Source organism: Manihot esculenta, chromosome 14 (genome assembly GCF_001659605.2).
Source record: "Manihot esculenta cultivar AM560-2 chromosome 14, M.esculenta_v8, whole genome shotgun sequence".
NCBI lineage: Eukaryota > Viridiplantae > Streptophyta > Magnoliopsida > Malpighiales > Euphorbiaceae > Manihot > Manihot esculenta.
Window position 1 is genome coordinate 3,749,120 of NC_035174.2, and position 14,835 is coordinate 3,763,954.

The 14,835-nt window shown below is 36.7% G+C and overlaps 2 protein-coding genes and 1 pseudogene across 2 annotated transcripts; 1 reads left to right on the forward strand and 2 right to left on the reverse strand.

Moving 5' to 3' along the window:
- Positions 1–1,016: 1,016 nt before the first annotated feature.
- LOC110631390 (respiratory burst oxidase homolog protein C) lies at positions 1,017–6,601 on the forward strand. Its single transcript, XM_021779203.2, has 12 exons — positions 1,017–1,865; positions 1,951–2,110; positions 2,202–2,250; positions 2,350–2,463; positions 2,550–2,975; positions 3,068–3,451; positions 3,555–3,650; positions 3,764–3,879; positions 3,970–4,072; positions 4,189–4,265; positions 4,954–5,492; positions 6,102–6,601. Exons 1-12 carry the CDS (start codon positions 1,313–1,315, stop codon positions 6,209–6,211), a joined length of 2,727 nt encoding a protein of 908 aa, XP_021634895.1. The 5' UTR covers positions 1,017–1,312; the 3' UTR covers positions 6,212–6,601.
- A 1,781-nt stretch (positions 6,602–8,382) lies between these two features.
- Positions 8,383–13,004, reverse strand: LOC110599802 (annotated as a pseudogene).
- LOC122721260 (germin-like protein subfamily 3 member 4) lies at positions 11,565–14,632 on the reverse strand. Its single transcript, XM_043950643.1, has 5 exons — positions 12,855–14,632; positions 12,629–12,751; positions 12,418–12,559; positions 11,735–12,295; positions 11,565–11,593 (listed from the first exon to the last, which is right to left on the reverse strand). Exon 1 carries the CDS (start codon positions 14,246–14,248, stop codon positions 13,589–13,591), a length of 660 nt encoding a protein of 219 aa, XP_043806578.1. The 5' UTR covers positions 14,249–14,632; the 3' UTR covers positions 11,565–11,593; positions 11,735–12,295; positions 12,418–12,559; positions 12,629–12,751; positions 12,855–13,588.
- Between the last annotated feature and the right edge of the window lie 203 nt (positions 14,633–14,835).

Consider the following 14,835-nt stretch of genomic DNA (forward strand, 5'->3'; position numbering starts at 1 on the left):
TTTAATTTTAACTAAATATGTAAAAAAAGTTTAAATATTTAAAAGTACGAAATTAATATTTTATTAACTTTAGATAGGAGGGTTTGAATTGCGGGTCAAAATACGTGGACTCCAGGCAATATTAAAATGGTAGGAAAATGATGAAGGGGGGACCTCCTCCACTGGCAACTTCCATCCAGCAAACAACAGTGAGAGCTGTATGCTTTGACAGTTTGAGGAAATAGAGGTTTCTCTCTTCTTTATTTTTATTATTATTTTTTTTGAAAAAAAAAAGGAAATAAAGTTGTTTGAGATGAAATTATTAATTAGGGAATTAGGGAATTATTAATATGTTTTCTCTGCAATGGGACACTCGGTTTGACCACAAACATCACGGTTAGGAAATAGTGTGGTGGCGACATCGACTTCTCTGTACTACACCTGCCGTTGCTTTTCAGGAATAGTGGATAACACCAACTACCTCTATTTATTTATTTTACCTTCATGAGGATAATTATCCATGATTTTATAATATACTGCCTTCATTTACAAAAAAAAAAAAATTAAATTTATATTTTAAATTACAAAATTATATTCTTTCATTTTAAGTGACAAAATTAATAAAAATAAATTACTCCAAAATTCTTAATCTAAAAGGGATTAAGAGAAATTATAAACATTTTGGGAATTTTTGATATTAGTTATATTATATAATTAAATTCTTTTTATAGGAAAGTTAACTATAGAGGGGGGGCATAACTGGAAGTTCAGATCTGATCACTAGCAAAGTAGTAAGAAAATGGAAATAATGCACGTGTCAATTGACAAGAGTTAAAAAAATGGAAGCTCCTTATCATCTCAGGCTAAGCATGAACGAAAGTTTCCAAAAATTAAATGAACGCCCATTATTATTATTATTATTATTATTATTCTCTCAAAAGGAGACAAAAATAAAAAAACTTAATAAGGATTATTCAATTGCAACATGATTATATTAAATGCATGAAATAATCATCCCACGTTCAGACCCATGTTGATTTAATTTCTCTGCATTTCCACACTTCTGTATATATTTTTGCTAACAAGGAGCCATCTCCCGTTGAGAGAAAAAAAAAAAAAAGAAACTAATCACAGCTAATTAGTTTCATTTTCTTTTTTGATCTAATTTGCAATAATTCTGCTCAAGAGCTTCGTTTGTGCTTGCTAGTTTCTGCACCACCAAGTGTCAAGTGTTATTGGGTTGTTGATTCTTACTGTTTTTCTCCAAACTAGATAGAGATAAAAAGTAACTCTTCAACTATAAATACATCTTCAGTCTATCCACTAAAGCAAGATGCAAGACATGGGTAGAGAAGACCAGCATCATCGCTCTGATACAGAGCTCATATCTGGCGAAAGGGCACCTTACAGTGGTCCCTTAAGCGGGCCTCTTAACAAGAGAGGAACAAGAAAAAGCGCCAGGTTCAACATCCCAGAATCCAGTTCCGCCCAGGATGAGCAATACGTGGAGGTCACACTGGATGTTCGCGATGATTCTGTGGCCGTTCGCAGTGTGAAGGCTGCAGAAATGGAAGAAGATCCAGAGGCGACACTACTTGGCAAAGGTCTGGAGAAAAGATCTACCTCTAAAGTTATGAGGAATGCTTCTACCAGGATCAGGCAGGTGTCCCAGGAAATAAAGCGACTTACTTCATTCTCCAAGAGGCCTCCTCCTCCAGGTCGCCTCGACAGGACCAGAACTGCAGCTGCTCATGCTTTGAAGGGACTTAAGTTTATCAGCAAGACTGATGGAGGTGCAGGGTGGGCCGCCGTGGAGAAGCGGTTCGACGAAATCACTGCTTCAACTGATGGGTTGCTTCCTCGCTCACGATTCTGTGAATGCATAGGTACGTTTAGCTGCCAAATTACGAGATTCATTTCTCTGGTTAGGACTAATTAATGCTAAATCTATGTGAACTCGTGTAATGGCAGGAATGAAGGAATCGAAGGAATTTGCAGGCGAGTTGTTTGATGCACTTGCTAGGAAGAGGAATATACAAGGAGATTCGATCAGTAAGGCTCAGTTGCAGGATTTCTGGGAACAGATTTCCAACCAGAGCTTCGATTCCAGGCTTCAAACTTTCTTTGACATGTAATGCCTGTTTCTATATAATGTTGTTGTAAGTGTATAATCTCGTTATTATTTTGGAGCTGAAACCTTAAATGATGAAAAATAATTGCAGGGTTGATAAAGACGCAGATGGTAGAATCACAGAAGAAGAAGTCAAAGAGGTATGCCAAATAAATCAAGAGTTGCAAATAACCCAGAAGTGTCGTCCTTTTAAGCATTTCATGTGTTTTCATATTTTGACTTAAGCAATAAGTGTGCAGATTATTACCCTTAGCGCTTCTGCCAATAAACTCTCAAACATCCAAAAACAAGCAGAGGAGTATGCAGCCTTGATCATGGAAGAGCTGGATCCAGACAATCATGGATATATCATGGTAAAAAAACGAGAAATTAAACTTTGTCCACTCTTTCTTTTTGTTATAGGCCATTGGTTTATGTTTGATTATTGTTCCAAAAAAAGGTAGAAGACCTGGAAGTGCTTCTATTGCAAGGACCAAGCCAATCTGTGAGAGTAGGGGACAGCAAAAACCTGAGCAAAATGCTTAGCCAGAAGCTGAAGGCTACATTGGATGAAAACCCAATAAGGCGATGTTGTAGAAGCATCAACTATTTCATTTTCGACAACTGGCAGAGAGCGTGGGTGCTAGCTCTGTGGATTGGGGTTATGGCTGGGCTATTTGCCTGGAAGTATGTGCAGTATCGACGCAGAGCTGCCTATGTGGTAATGGGTGAGTGTGTCTGCATCGCAAAGGGAGGAGCTGAGTCACTGAAACTCAACATGGCTTTAATATTACTACCAGTCTGCAGAAACACCATCACCTGGCTCAGGAATAAGACCAAGTTGGGTGCTGTGGTTCCTTTTGATGACAACCTTAATTTCCACAAGGTATTGTCTTAATTTTTTTTTAACAGGAGAAAAAGAAAAACAGTTATAGGCATCAAAACCCAGATACAGTAAAAGGGTTCTTTTTCCATCAGGTAATAGCAGTTGGGATTATAATTGGAGTTGGTCTACATGGAATTTCTCATTTAGCCTGTGACTTCCCACGGCTTCTTCAAGCAGATGAAGAAAAATGGAAACTTATGCAGCCATTTTTTGGGGATCAACCTTCAAGCTACTGGCATTTTGTGAAGTCAATAGAGGGGGTGACTGGGATCATAATAGTGATATTAATGGCAATAGCCTTTACACTAGCTACTCCCTGGTTCAGGCGTAACAGGCTCAATCTGCCCCCGTTCCTCAAGAAGCTCACTGGCTTCAATGCCTTTTGGTACTCTCACCATCTCTTCATCATCGTCTACGCCTTGCTTATTGTCCATGGTCATTTCCTCTATTTAACTGATAAATGGCACAAGAAAACGGTAAGCAACTTTGCTAATCAATTAGTTTCCTTTTGCTTAAGAAAAAAGATCTCTGTACATTATTTGATTGGTAATTACCTTGATCTTCCATGTGTATTTACAGACATGGATGTATTTGGCTATTCCTATAATCTTGTATGCGAGTGAAAGATTGACTAGAGCACTGAGGTCCAGCATCAAGCCTGTTACCATCAAGAAGGTAAACAGTTTGATTTTTTTTTTATCAAATTATTGTTTTTTTTTCCTTTTTTAAAAGTGGGAGTGAGAGAATCATTGGAAAGTGGGCTCAGTGTTGTTATTTTTCATACTTAGGTGGCTATTTATCCTGGAAACGTGTTGGCACTTCATATGTCAAAGCCTCAGGGATTTAGATACAAAAGTGGGCAATACATGTTCGTTAATTGTGCAGCTGTCTCTCCTTTTGAATGGTGGGAAACCTTTAACACTTTCTAATTCTTTACTAGTTGCTGTAAATATATCATTAGTTGCATAATTAAAGCAAAAACTCACGTCAACAGGCACCCCTTTTCCATCACTTCTGCTCCTGGAGATGACTATATCAGTGTTCATATTAGAACCTTGGGTGATTGGACAAGGCAACTCAAAACAGTATTCTCACAGGCATGTGGTTTCTTTTCCGTGGGAAATGGATGCATTTAATATTTTTTTCTAATAACTTTGTTTGTTTTCAAGATTCCTACTGCCCTTCTGGTGGCTTAAATTCCCTCTCTCACCAGGTTTGCCGACCTCCGGACACTGGGAAGAGTGGACTTCTTAGAGCTGATGACTTCCAAGGAAACAACAATCAAATTGGGTTAGTGCTTTTATTTTGGGTAGAATGATTTTACTCTATCCACTATGTCCAAAAATAAAATTCAAAGAAAACCAAGATGTATTTTCATGAAAAAATATGTTATAAACTTTTCAAAAAGAAACCAAAGGTAGTTGATTCTGCATACATGGCAAGCATGACATTAGGTCAACTTCTAATGTAGAGATGAATCTTGGGTGGTTGGGTTCAAAAATCTCACTACTGATGATCTAACCTAGAAGAGCAAGCGATCTTTCTTGAATTTTGTATGGTAGCTAGCCTAGCCGTAAGAGTCTAATCCTTTCAGTATATATTTAAGGGAAAGGGTAAGGATAAAGAATGCATCATTTGTTTATAAATAATTAAGTACACCAGAAACAAGACAGAAAAAAACCAAGAAAATGGCCCTCCACCTATATTAAGGACCCACCATATATATTTGCAATTGGTTTCGGTCAGCAAGAAATTGATGCATTTGTCTGCTTTGTCACACGCCACCATCGTCAATTATTTGGATTAGGATTGAATTCTTTACCAATTATAACACCACTACCACACCAGAAGACAAAATAATAGGATTAACATCTTTGACATTGATATAACAAGCAAAAGATATTTTCTTTTTCTTCTGTGTGGTGATGAAAATGAACTATTCCTCTAACAACTATATGTTACTGATGGTGATGAACAGTTTTCCAAGAGTTTTGATCGATGGTCCATATGGAGCACCAGCACAAGACTACCATAATTATGATGTGGTTTTGCTTGTGGGTCTAGGAATTGGGGCAACCCCAATGATAAGCATTGTGAAGGATATAGTGAGCAACATCAGGGCCATGGAAGAAGAAGGGGAGAGTTCACTAGAAAATGGTACAGTGCCAAGGACACCTAGTCCTAATACACTAAAAAGAAAAGAAAACTTCAAGACAACAAGGGCATACTTTTATTGGGTGACAAGAGAACAAGGGTCCTTCGACTGGTTCAAAGGGGTGATGAATGAGGTGGCTGAGCTAGACCACAACAATGTCATAGAGCTCCATAACTATTGTACTAGTGTTTATGAAGAGGGGGATGCAAGGTCTGCCTTAATTGCCATGCTTCAATCTCTCCACCATGCCAAGAATGGTGTTGATATTGTCTCTGGTACTCGAGTTAAGTCCCACTTTGCCAAGCCCAATTGGAGGACTGTCTACAAGCGAATTGCCCTTAACCACCCCAATTCTCGAGTTGGTAAGTCCTTTTCTTGTGTTTCTTCACCTAACTCACCACATAAATTATTCCAATGATAGTCCTTGTCCTCCCTTTAAGAGCTTTTCCTGCATTCTCTATGCTATTTTTATTTTGCTAATTTTTTTTTCTCTAGACTCGGTCCATTATAATTAGTAATTGAATAATGCATGTAAAATAAATAAATCTATCTAAGTAAAAAATTTCCTATGAACAATGAACTGATGAAAGGGCAGAGATATAACTGTAGCGGGTGCTAGTGCTTTTCTTCTGGTGATATGGAGATATTAATAAATTAGAAAAAGACTTGCTTGCCCCACTTTCTTTTATGAAAGCTTTTGGCTCATGGTGGGGACTGGCTTTCTTTCATTTTCTTTCTTTATGTGGATTTTTTTCCATGTCCGGGTCCAAATGGAAAAAGATGAAAGACATCTACTCCAGAAAGGAACCTTTTTACGATATTAGAGAAATGGTATCATACTGATTCTGTCTCTGATGATAAGAAATAATCAGATCATTATCTCCTCTTTTTATTTTTCATGCGTTATTTATATGTTTAGAAAATAAAAGGTGGATAAAACAATACTAACTTGTGTTTTTCTCCAATGGCAGGGGTGTTTTACTGTGGGGCACCAGCACTTACAAAAGAGCTACGCCAACTAGCCTCTGATTTCTCACACAAGACAAATACCAAGTTTGATTTTCACAAAGAAAATTTCTAAATTTCAAGGGATAAAAAGAGAAAGAGAAGAGAGAGAGAGCTCACTGGCCAAAACTCCTCTTCAGTCCATCAAGATTTCACTTTATACCACGTTGCAAAGATTTTGGCCTCCTTTGTTGACCTTTAGCTTTAAGTCTGTCAATAATGTGTCATGTATCAAGTTTTCTTCAGAATTCTATGGAAAAAACTGATAAAATGGTGCAGCCTACAAGATAGAGTGGTGGTTGATTGTAGGGGGGCTGCACAGACCCCACCTTAAAGGATTGCAAGTATGTGAGCATCACTAATATCGTGCTCACTTCTCGCCTATGTGAAATCTCTATCTTTAGAAAGGACCAATGTAAAGTATTTTCCTCTTTCATGTGGAAGTATTAATAGTTCTATTGCAAAATGATAGTAGTAGTATAGGGAATAGTATCTTCTTTTTTACCCCTTTATTTTAGGTAAACTACATTTTAATTCTTATAGTTTAGTAAAATCTGCACTTTAGTTTCTATATTTTTTAAAACCATCCATTTGATCAATATAATTTTAAAAAAATTAATAAATTAATCGTAGCCATGTCTGGACTCTTTATTTTATTTACAATTATAGTCCCTAAAATTTTACATATTCTAACAATTTAATATTTATAGTTTAAATATATATAGCCTATATATAGTCATGTTTGGATAATGTGACTGAAGCAGCTTGGAATGAGGTCATATGGTATACAGTTATTGAAGGGCAAGAGAATAGGATTGTATGGAAGTGGACTAGCTCATAGAAATGTACCATAGCCAGTGCTCGGCAAAATCTCAGGAGAAGTGGCAGGAGGGTTAGCTGGTGGAAGTTATTGTGGGGTAAGCATGTAGTACCAAGGCATAATTTTGTGACTTAGTTAGCGATTCAAAATAAATTTACTGTTAACTGTTCTATATTGCATGTTGTTTCTGTTCATTTGATTTGCCTCTATACTGCTGATTTGTACATGTAATTTGCCGGATCTCTGTGTCCAAAGGAGTTTCAATATTGTCATCGGTAATTATCCTGCAGTCGTCTTTCTGTTTTGCCTGTTCATTTTCCTTATATTGATTTCAGCGGACGCAAAGTTCGACGTCATGATGGATAAGGGGTGGTATTTGTCATCTTGTTTACTTTAGCCAATTTGATTGGGTCATGTTTATGTTTTGATTTAGTTATTTTGTTTGTACCTTCTTTTTTAGCCCCTATGTAATAAGCCCTATGAATCTTACTGTACAAAGAGCATTAAATAAAAACTTTCGTTTCCTGAAAAATAAAGTAATGCATTACTCGCATATATCTCATCATGATGTCGTTATAAAAATAAATAAATAAAAGGTGAGATTTCAATGGAGATTATAAATTTAAAATTCATTGTGTAGGGAAAAGTTTTGATCCAATTGGAATAACAGCTTCTTTTTTCAGATTGTGATTTTTCCCAAAAAAAAAAATTAAAAAACAATTTCGGAAAGCTATTTCATTATTTTAATCTTATTATTATTATTATTATTAAAATATATTAAGTTAAATTAATTTTTAATGGTATCTAATTAGCATCCTTTCAAAAAAAAAAATGGTATCTAATTAGGCATATATAAAATAATATTTTTACAATAGCAATTAAACAAATTGATATCAAACAAATTCCCAATGTCGTTAGTTTTAATTAATCATTATTCATTTTTTAAAAAAGATTACTTTATTTAAAAAAAAACAAATGTGAGTAATTGCAATCTAACATCAAAATTACGAAGAGAAATTAACACATACAAAAGAATCTGAAAAAAGGATGCCTCATTTGAAGTTTGAGAGAGGTTTGTTGGGCGTAACAAAGTTTGCAAGTGGATGGGCTGAAAAGGAAAATGGGATATTTACAGCCGCTTCATTTCATATTCCAGGAAACGCAACAATGCAATGCAGCAAGAGACGGAGGATAATTCAAAAATCATCTAGCAATAGTGACGAAAGAGGAAGGTCTCGTTTCCAAAATTTAGAAGGATCTATACCTGTGCTTTTATTGAATTTTCCACGACACATGCTGCTATAGCTACCTAATAATATATATTTGCGTCGTTTAAAACCTATATTTGACGCCCTTTTTCCCCATTTTTAGTCTTTCTTGGTAGTGGTTATCTGGCCGCAATAATCAGCTGGGATCGATGAAATGTATTGAAAGTAGGCAAAAAACATGCAGATAGGATATAGAATTATAGAAGGAGCGTAAGCTGATCTCAGTTTCAGCTTCATGACAACAAATTTTCACAGGCATGCCACCTCATGCATAGTTCATGCAACAAAATGTTTTCATCATGCATCAGTAAAAAGTCAAGCACATGCAAACTCATTTATGTTACCTGTTCCACTGGAAACTAGCCTTCGTTTCATTTGAGTTTCTTTCTTAGCCTCTGGAAATTGAATTTCATTAACTGGCTTGAATTCAGACCACGATCTGTTGCATGGAGGGGCTGCTGGAATGGGATCAGAGGCCTCTTTGTTGGCAAACATGTCTCAGAGAGGCTGCTGCTTCTAACGACGGGAGAGGATACCTTTGTTTTCAGCTTTCTAGGCACTTCCAGTCTTTCTAATATCCTTGAAGTATTTATATCCAGCTGCTTATTACTTTCCGCTGAAGACAAAACTAACGTAACTGTCTTAGCTTTGGAAATATAAGGAGAAGAGTGCATCTTGGGGACTTCACAGATGACCAGCTGCTCCCATTCTTCTGCAATAGATGACGTGGTTTTGTCTTCTCTAACTGTAAGATTCAACTGTGGGGATTCATCTTCTATTACTATATTATCTATTGCACAATTTGGTTGTACAGTCACTTCAGAAGAATCTTGTTGGTTTGAGTGCAGTTCAGACGTTGCTTCATTCCATTTTGGTGTAACTGATCTGGAATATCGTCCACGCAACCATTAAGAATATCAGGGAAACTTCCACCACATTTCAAACAATGATGCTAATCATGTAGGGGAAACAAGAGAAAAAAAATGTCAAACAAAGCTACACTCTCAAAACTCACAAAAATTAGAGGAATTACCCTATAAATAAGGTCTTCCACACATTAATATTGCAGAAAACCACTAAACCAGCAATGAAATAAACTCAATTTGGATGTTGTAGAGACAAAACAAGTGACGGGCAGAACGCGTGGTTTATTTCCAACAATCTCTAATGCACCCCTTTCCAATTTTAGAGAGATGAATTTATTGATAAGGACGACTACGACGTCTATTCTATTATTCTATTGTTTAATTTATGATATGGTTAAAGGACCAAAATCATCTCCAAGAAATTTCTTATCGACCGTCTTCTTCTGGGAAGAAAAGATACTAACAGTATAATCCATTCAAAAATAATTTGATAATACCAGCTGCAATAGAAAATACTTTTTTATTACAGGCAAATTGCAGAAATTACATTTATAACCTCTTTAAAGACTTAATCTACAGTTGACTTCAAAGAGCTTAGAGCAATTAGAATATTCTTAACTTGGAAACTGAAAAAGTGGCAAGTAGCGTACATGTGTGCACGTCATTTTAAAGGCTAGCAAGCATGACTCAGCAATCAGCATGGATAAATAAAATAATTACGCAAATTGTAAACTCTCCTTTACAAGTGAGTTCAGCTTTTGATGGAAGCCTCTCTCATGCTGGATTGGATTGTAGTCCCTCAATTTAATCTGTAAGAATTCAGGGGACACAAAAGCAAAGGGAGAAAGGGAGTTTGGATACCATTCATATGATGGAAATATTTGTCCGATCAAATTGATAATTTCCATCAGGTCATCTGACTAAATAAGATGCAGTTATGCCATGCCTATCAAAGCAAGCCTTACGACTCCTAAGTTGATTCACTGGCAGAAAAATTATCTAGATGATCTCAGATTCTCAAATGTTCTAGATGTAATTCCTGAAAAAACGTTCAAAAAAAAGAATTCCTTATTATCTCTTCTTATTAACAAATTCAGAACTTTTCGCAAATAACTTATATTTCAATTTACCTGTAGCTTGTATTGTAGGCAGCTCTCAGATGCCATATGATTACTATCTAACTGAGAATTTTGACAAACTTCTCTAGCAGTTAGTAGCAAATTCTTGATCTTCTACATTAATGCATAGCATTGTAAAACTTAACATTATGCTTATGCAAACTCATATTCAATTGTATTCATCTTTTAGAGCAACCAAAATGAAGAAAAGACTTCCACAACAGAAGGCAACTGTAGCAGGTGACATAGACAAAATCCAACCTTTAATAAAGAGGCTTGGATGAAATTTTAAGTATCCTTAGACACAGAAGAATCAACGAATTGATTGATGTCAGGTATGGGCATGACTTCCTCTAGTCCTGCAAGACGCTGCATAGTTGTAGAGTAATTTGTTAAAAATAAACAGAGAGGAGAGAAATTCATGGGAAGAAAAGTTGAACCAAAAACTGTCATGCATCTGCAAACAAGCAAAGGAACTGAACTAAGAGGAAGATATCGTGTGAGAATAACAAGACTGTAAAGAGTGACATTTACTTGAGGATAATTAGTCAATAAAAGGGGGTCGCACTCACCCTGAGAAGCATTGGTCCCTTGTCTGAGGGCTGAAGAATATAATAACAGTGGAATGCTGTCTCCCTCATGGTATCTACATTATAATATGATGAACATACCAATCCCCGGTCCATTGTATGTAAAGCACCGCACACCCCTTGAAATACTGCCAAACTATATCCTGATTTAGAAAGATGAAAGCAACATATATTTGCAAATAATTGCACGAAAATATTCCCAGGAAATCAAAACACTTTAAGGCTTAAAAAACGGAAATATCAGAAACCATAGGAATTGGGATAATTAACGAAATTCTTTACGTACACACAATTAAACCAAAAAATAACAAAAATGAAAGAGATCATTCGCACACATTGATTATTCAATTCAGATTGATTCATTTCCTCTGAAGAGGTTTCTATCTCATTGCAAGCTGATGGAGCTACAAAATATGAGGTTCCAAATATAACACCTGTGTTAAAATACCAAGAAGGGGAGGTTAGTAGTAACGCATGCGAATTGGAATCTGTATTATACTCTAAGCTGATTTGTCCATGCGAGCAACAGAGTGTAAGAGACCAAATGAGACACGAGATATAACCTTCACTTAAAGACATCAAATTAGTTGTTTCAATAATCCTGAATTCAATGGGTGAAGAAACTCGATGGAGCTTTATTGTGCTATGAAAAGAAGGCATAAACAAGATCGTTTTGTCTCCAACTCTCACAGAATTTTCAATCACATCAGCTCTTCCCAGATCACGGCCAGTAACTGGACAAGAAGGACCCTCAACTTTATTTTTTGCTTCATTATCTAACACAATGCCATGACACCTGCATGTCTATAGAAAGAGTATTATTGATTCATAAATTTTGATGTTTTGACTCAAGGAAGGAAATGGGATGAAAGGAAAAGGGAAGAAAGAGACCATGTTATCATACAATAAAGCACGAAGCAATATTTGTAATTAGTACCTTACAAGCATCGAAACCGTCAATTTTATGACCGACAGATATTGACAAGCTGCAGTTTATCTGATTCAAAGAGCCTACAAGGTTGCTTTTAAAGATAAATCGAGCTTGCAATGGTTCCTCCACGTCATCCCTCAAATCCAGTAGCCATTGTTTCACCAGACTATGAAATAGTCTGCTATCTGCAAAGTTGTTTAATTTAATGCAAAATACAAATTACGCAAGAAATCTCATACGTTGACTTGTTAGTATCTTTTTGGCATATGCAATTAAAGCCGTTTACATCCAAGGAATACTGAGCTTAATTGCGACAAACAAAAATTTTAGCCCAGGACGCAATTGTGTTGGTACTCTCCGATGAAGCATAAAGAAACTCGTTTGGATGCAACACAAACCTAGAAAGCATGGGAGTATTTAACCTGGGAGAAAAGTCTGAAATGAGCAATTATCAAGATCAGCTAAACTTCTTGCGAAGCAATTGATATTCTCCTGTACGTTGCTGAGATGACTTGCGCTTTGATCAAACAACACAAACTCCACTGAAACACACTTATCTGCAGCATCCTGTTCAGAAAATAAAAAGAAGCTTTTGATATCAAGAAGCATGGGCACGTAGCCCCTTCCGCCGCCGCCAAAAAGACAGAGATAGAAGAGGCAGAGTAACAATATTCATATATTTGACTCACCGTAAGAGTATTTTTCATGGCTGTGTCTATTTTCTCAGGTAAGCAGGAGGTCAAAACAATCACTTTTCTCATAAAATCCTTATCTTCCCAGGAGTAAAGAACATCACTCAAAACGGTTGGTAATTTTACATCTACTAGAAATCTACAAAATAAATCAACATGACAATAAACAAAAGCTCCAAAAGCTCATCAGAGAAAGAAAGAGATATACCGCCTGACCGGAGAGCGCGGGAATCGTCGATTTCAGGCAAAAAGGCATCTCCAGGCAAGTTGTTAACAGCGTGATGAAATCACGGAGACCGAAATTTTCTCCAGGGCTATATGCGATTTTTAACTGTTTAAACATCAAAAAACCGAATATGTTACGTTAGTTGTGGACCATTTCTCACTAAAAAGAGAAAATGAATATAATACGAAGAATACAAAAAGGCAATTACCTCATAAGATGAGGAAATGCGATTTTTGAAGACATAGCACAAACCGATCCTGTCTCTGAGACACTCGGACCGATGACGCGACGACGAAGGGGATGAAATCGCATACAAATTGGCGAGTTGCAACAAGCACTGCCAAAATCCACAACTCCGTCAATCAATTAATCAATCAATCACGGAAACTATCGCTAGAACTTCCATAGAAGGGATATGTTCGATGAGAGGGGCCAGGGGGAGTGAGAGAAGCTTCTGTTGTATCTGCTTTAGGTCTTTAAGCAATGGAGGCGATATGCTGCATAGATCGAACAGGAAGCATGCTACTACCATCTCTCCTTCTACTTTGGCCTGCTGTTTGGCGCGGAATGAGCGATAAAAGGTCTGTTCAAATGCCAGGGGAGTTGTTTGTCTTCACAACTTAGCGAGAGAAGTTCAGTTTGACCCCCACTTTTTTAGAATTATGAAATTTCCCCATGCATCTTTTAAAAAACAATAATATACCCTTTCTTCATTTTAAATTTATAAGCCGACATAATTATAGGAGTGTGAAATTCCAACAGTGCATCTTTTTTAATATTTGATACTAATTAGGAGATGAAAACTTTATTTATCTATTTATTTTATTTTCCTGAGCACTCCATTCGAGTTCTCGTATAAGTAACTTTAAACAAAATTAGATACATCATGTTCTTTTTTAATAGAGAAATATTATTATTTTATCATTGTATCAACTTAAAATTCTAATAAAATCCGAATAGAGTGGCATTTTCCGAGCCATTATTGTGTGATGAAGAAAGAGATCTTATTTTGGTCACAAGCTTGTTTAACACATCTGGATCAGACTCGAACATGGCACCAGCAACACTCACCACCCCTGGATTCTGGCTACTGAGTACTGAGAAAATGGTGGCAGCCTCATTGCCAGCATTCAAGTAGAAGTGAAGCAGCCCCCGAGGAAGCACAAACACTTCTCCTTCCTTGAGAATCTTCTGGAAGAGTTGGTTGTTGGTGTCGACAAATCCAGCAATCACTACACCTGCACTGACAAAGAACAGCTCAGAGGCTCTTGGGTGGGATTGCGGCAATACCACCCCATCCACATCAAGGTCTGTCCTGGCAATTGAGAGGCCCAGCGTGTTGAGTCCAGGGAACTCTGCAGCAGTGACAATGGTTGTTGAGGAACGAAAAAAGTTGTCTGTGTCACCAGGGAGACTCAGTTTTGATGACTTGAAATCTGAAGGAGTGATGGTGGCTGGGTTCTTGCAAGGCAAACCATTGATGAAGATAGGCTGCTTGCTTGTGGGAGCTGCTGGACAAGTATCCTGGAGATTATCGTAGTCTGTCAAGCAGATTTGGAAGCAAGCACACACGATCATGCAAACGAGAAGGGAGAAAATCATCTTGGATTTTCTTTATGTGAAGTAATTGAGTGTTGTTGTTTGGTATATGTATGTAATAATGTGTTTTGGTTTATTGTTTATATATGAAAATATATGTTTAGAAGTTGCATAAAATAAAGGTCATTTTTTGAAGCTTGGGGTTCACTGCTTGATTTGAAATAGATTATCTTGGAAGCAGATTTTAAGAGCATTGCTTATAAGAAAGATTAACGAAAGTCGACCGTACTACATCCCCATAATTCTTTTAAAAATATTAAAAAAATATTGTCTAAAAATAGTTATTTCATCTTTCAACTTTAATTATTAATGTTTCTTTAGCATTTGAAAGCTTTTCTTTTTCAAAAATCAGTATCAATCCACCTGATATTGCTCTTTAATCTTCAATCACGGACAAAAACACTCGACTTCTTTCAGATTTCCTGAATTTGCAAGCTTCCTTGCTTTAGGCCGAACGGGAAAGCAAGTGGCTCCACTGAATGCAACCCTTGACCTTAGGATTTTTAAAGTAACTTAAAAGAAGCAATCAACATGTCGGACTCGGAAGTCGGAACTAATTGAAATAAAAGTAAGCGGACAGTTTCAGCTCA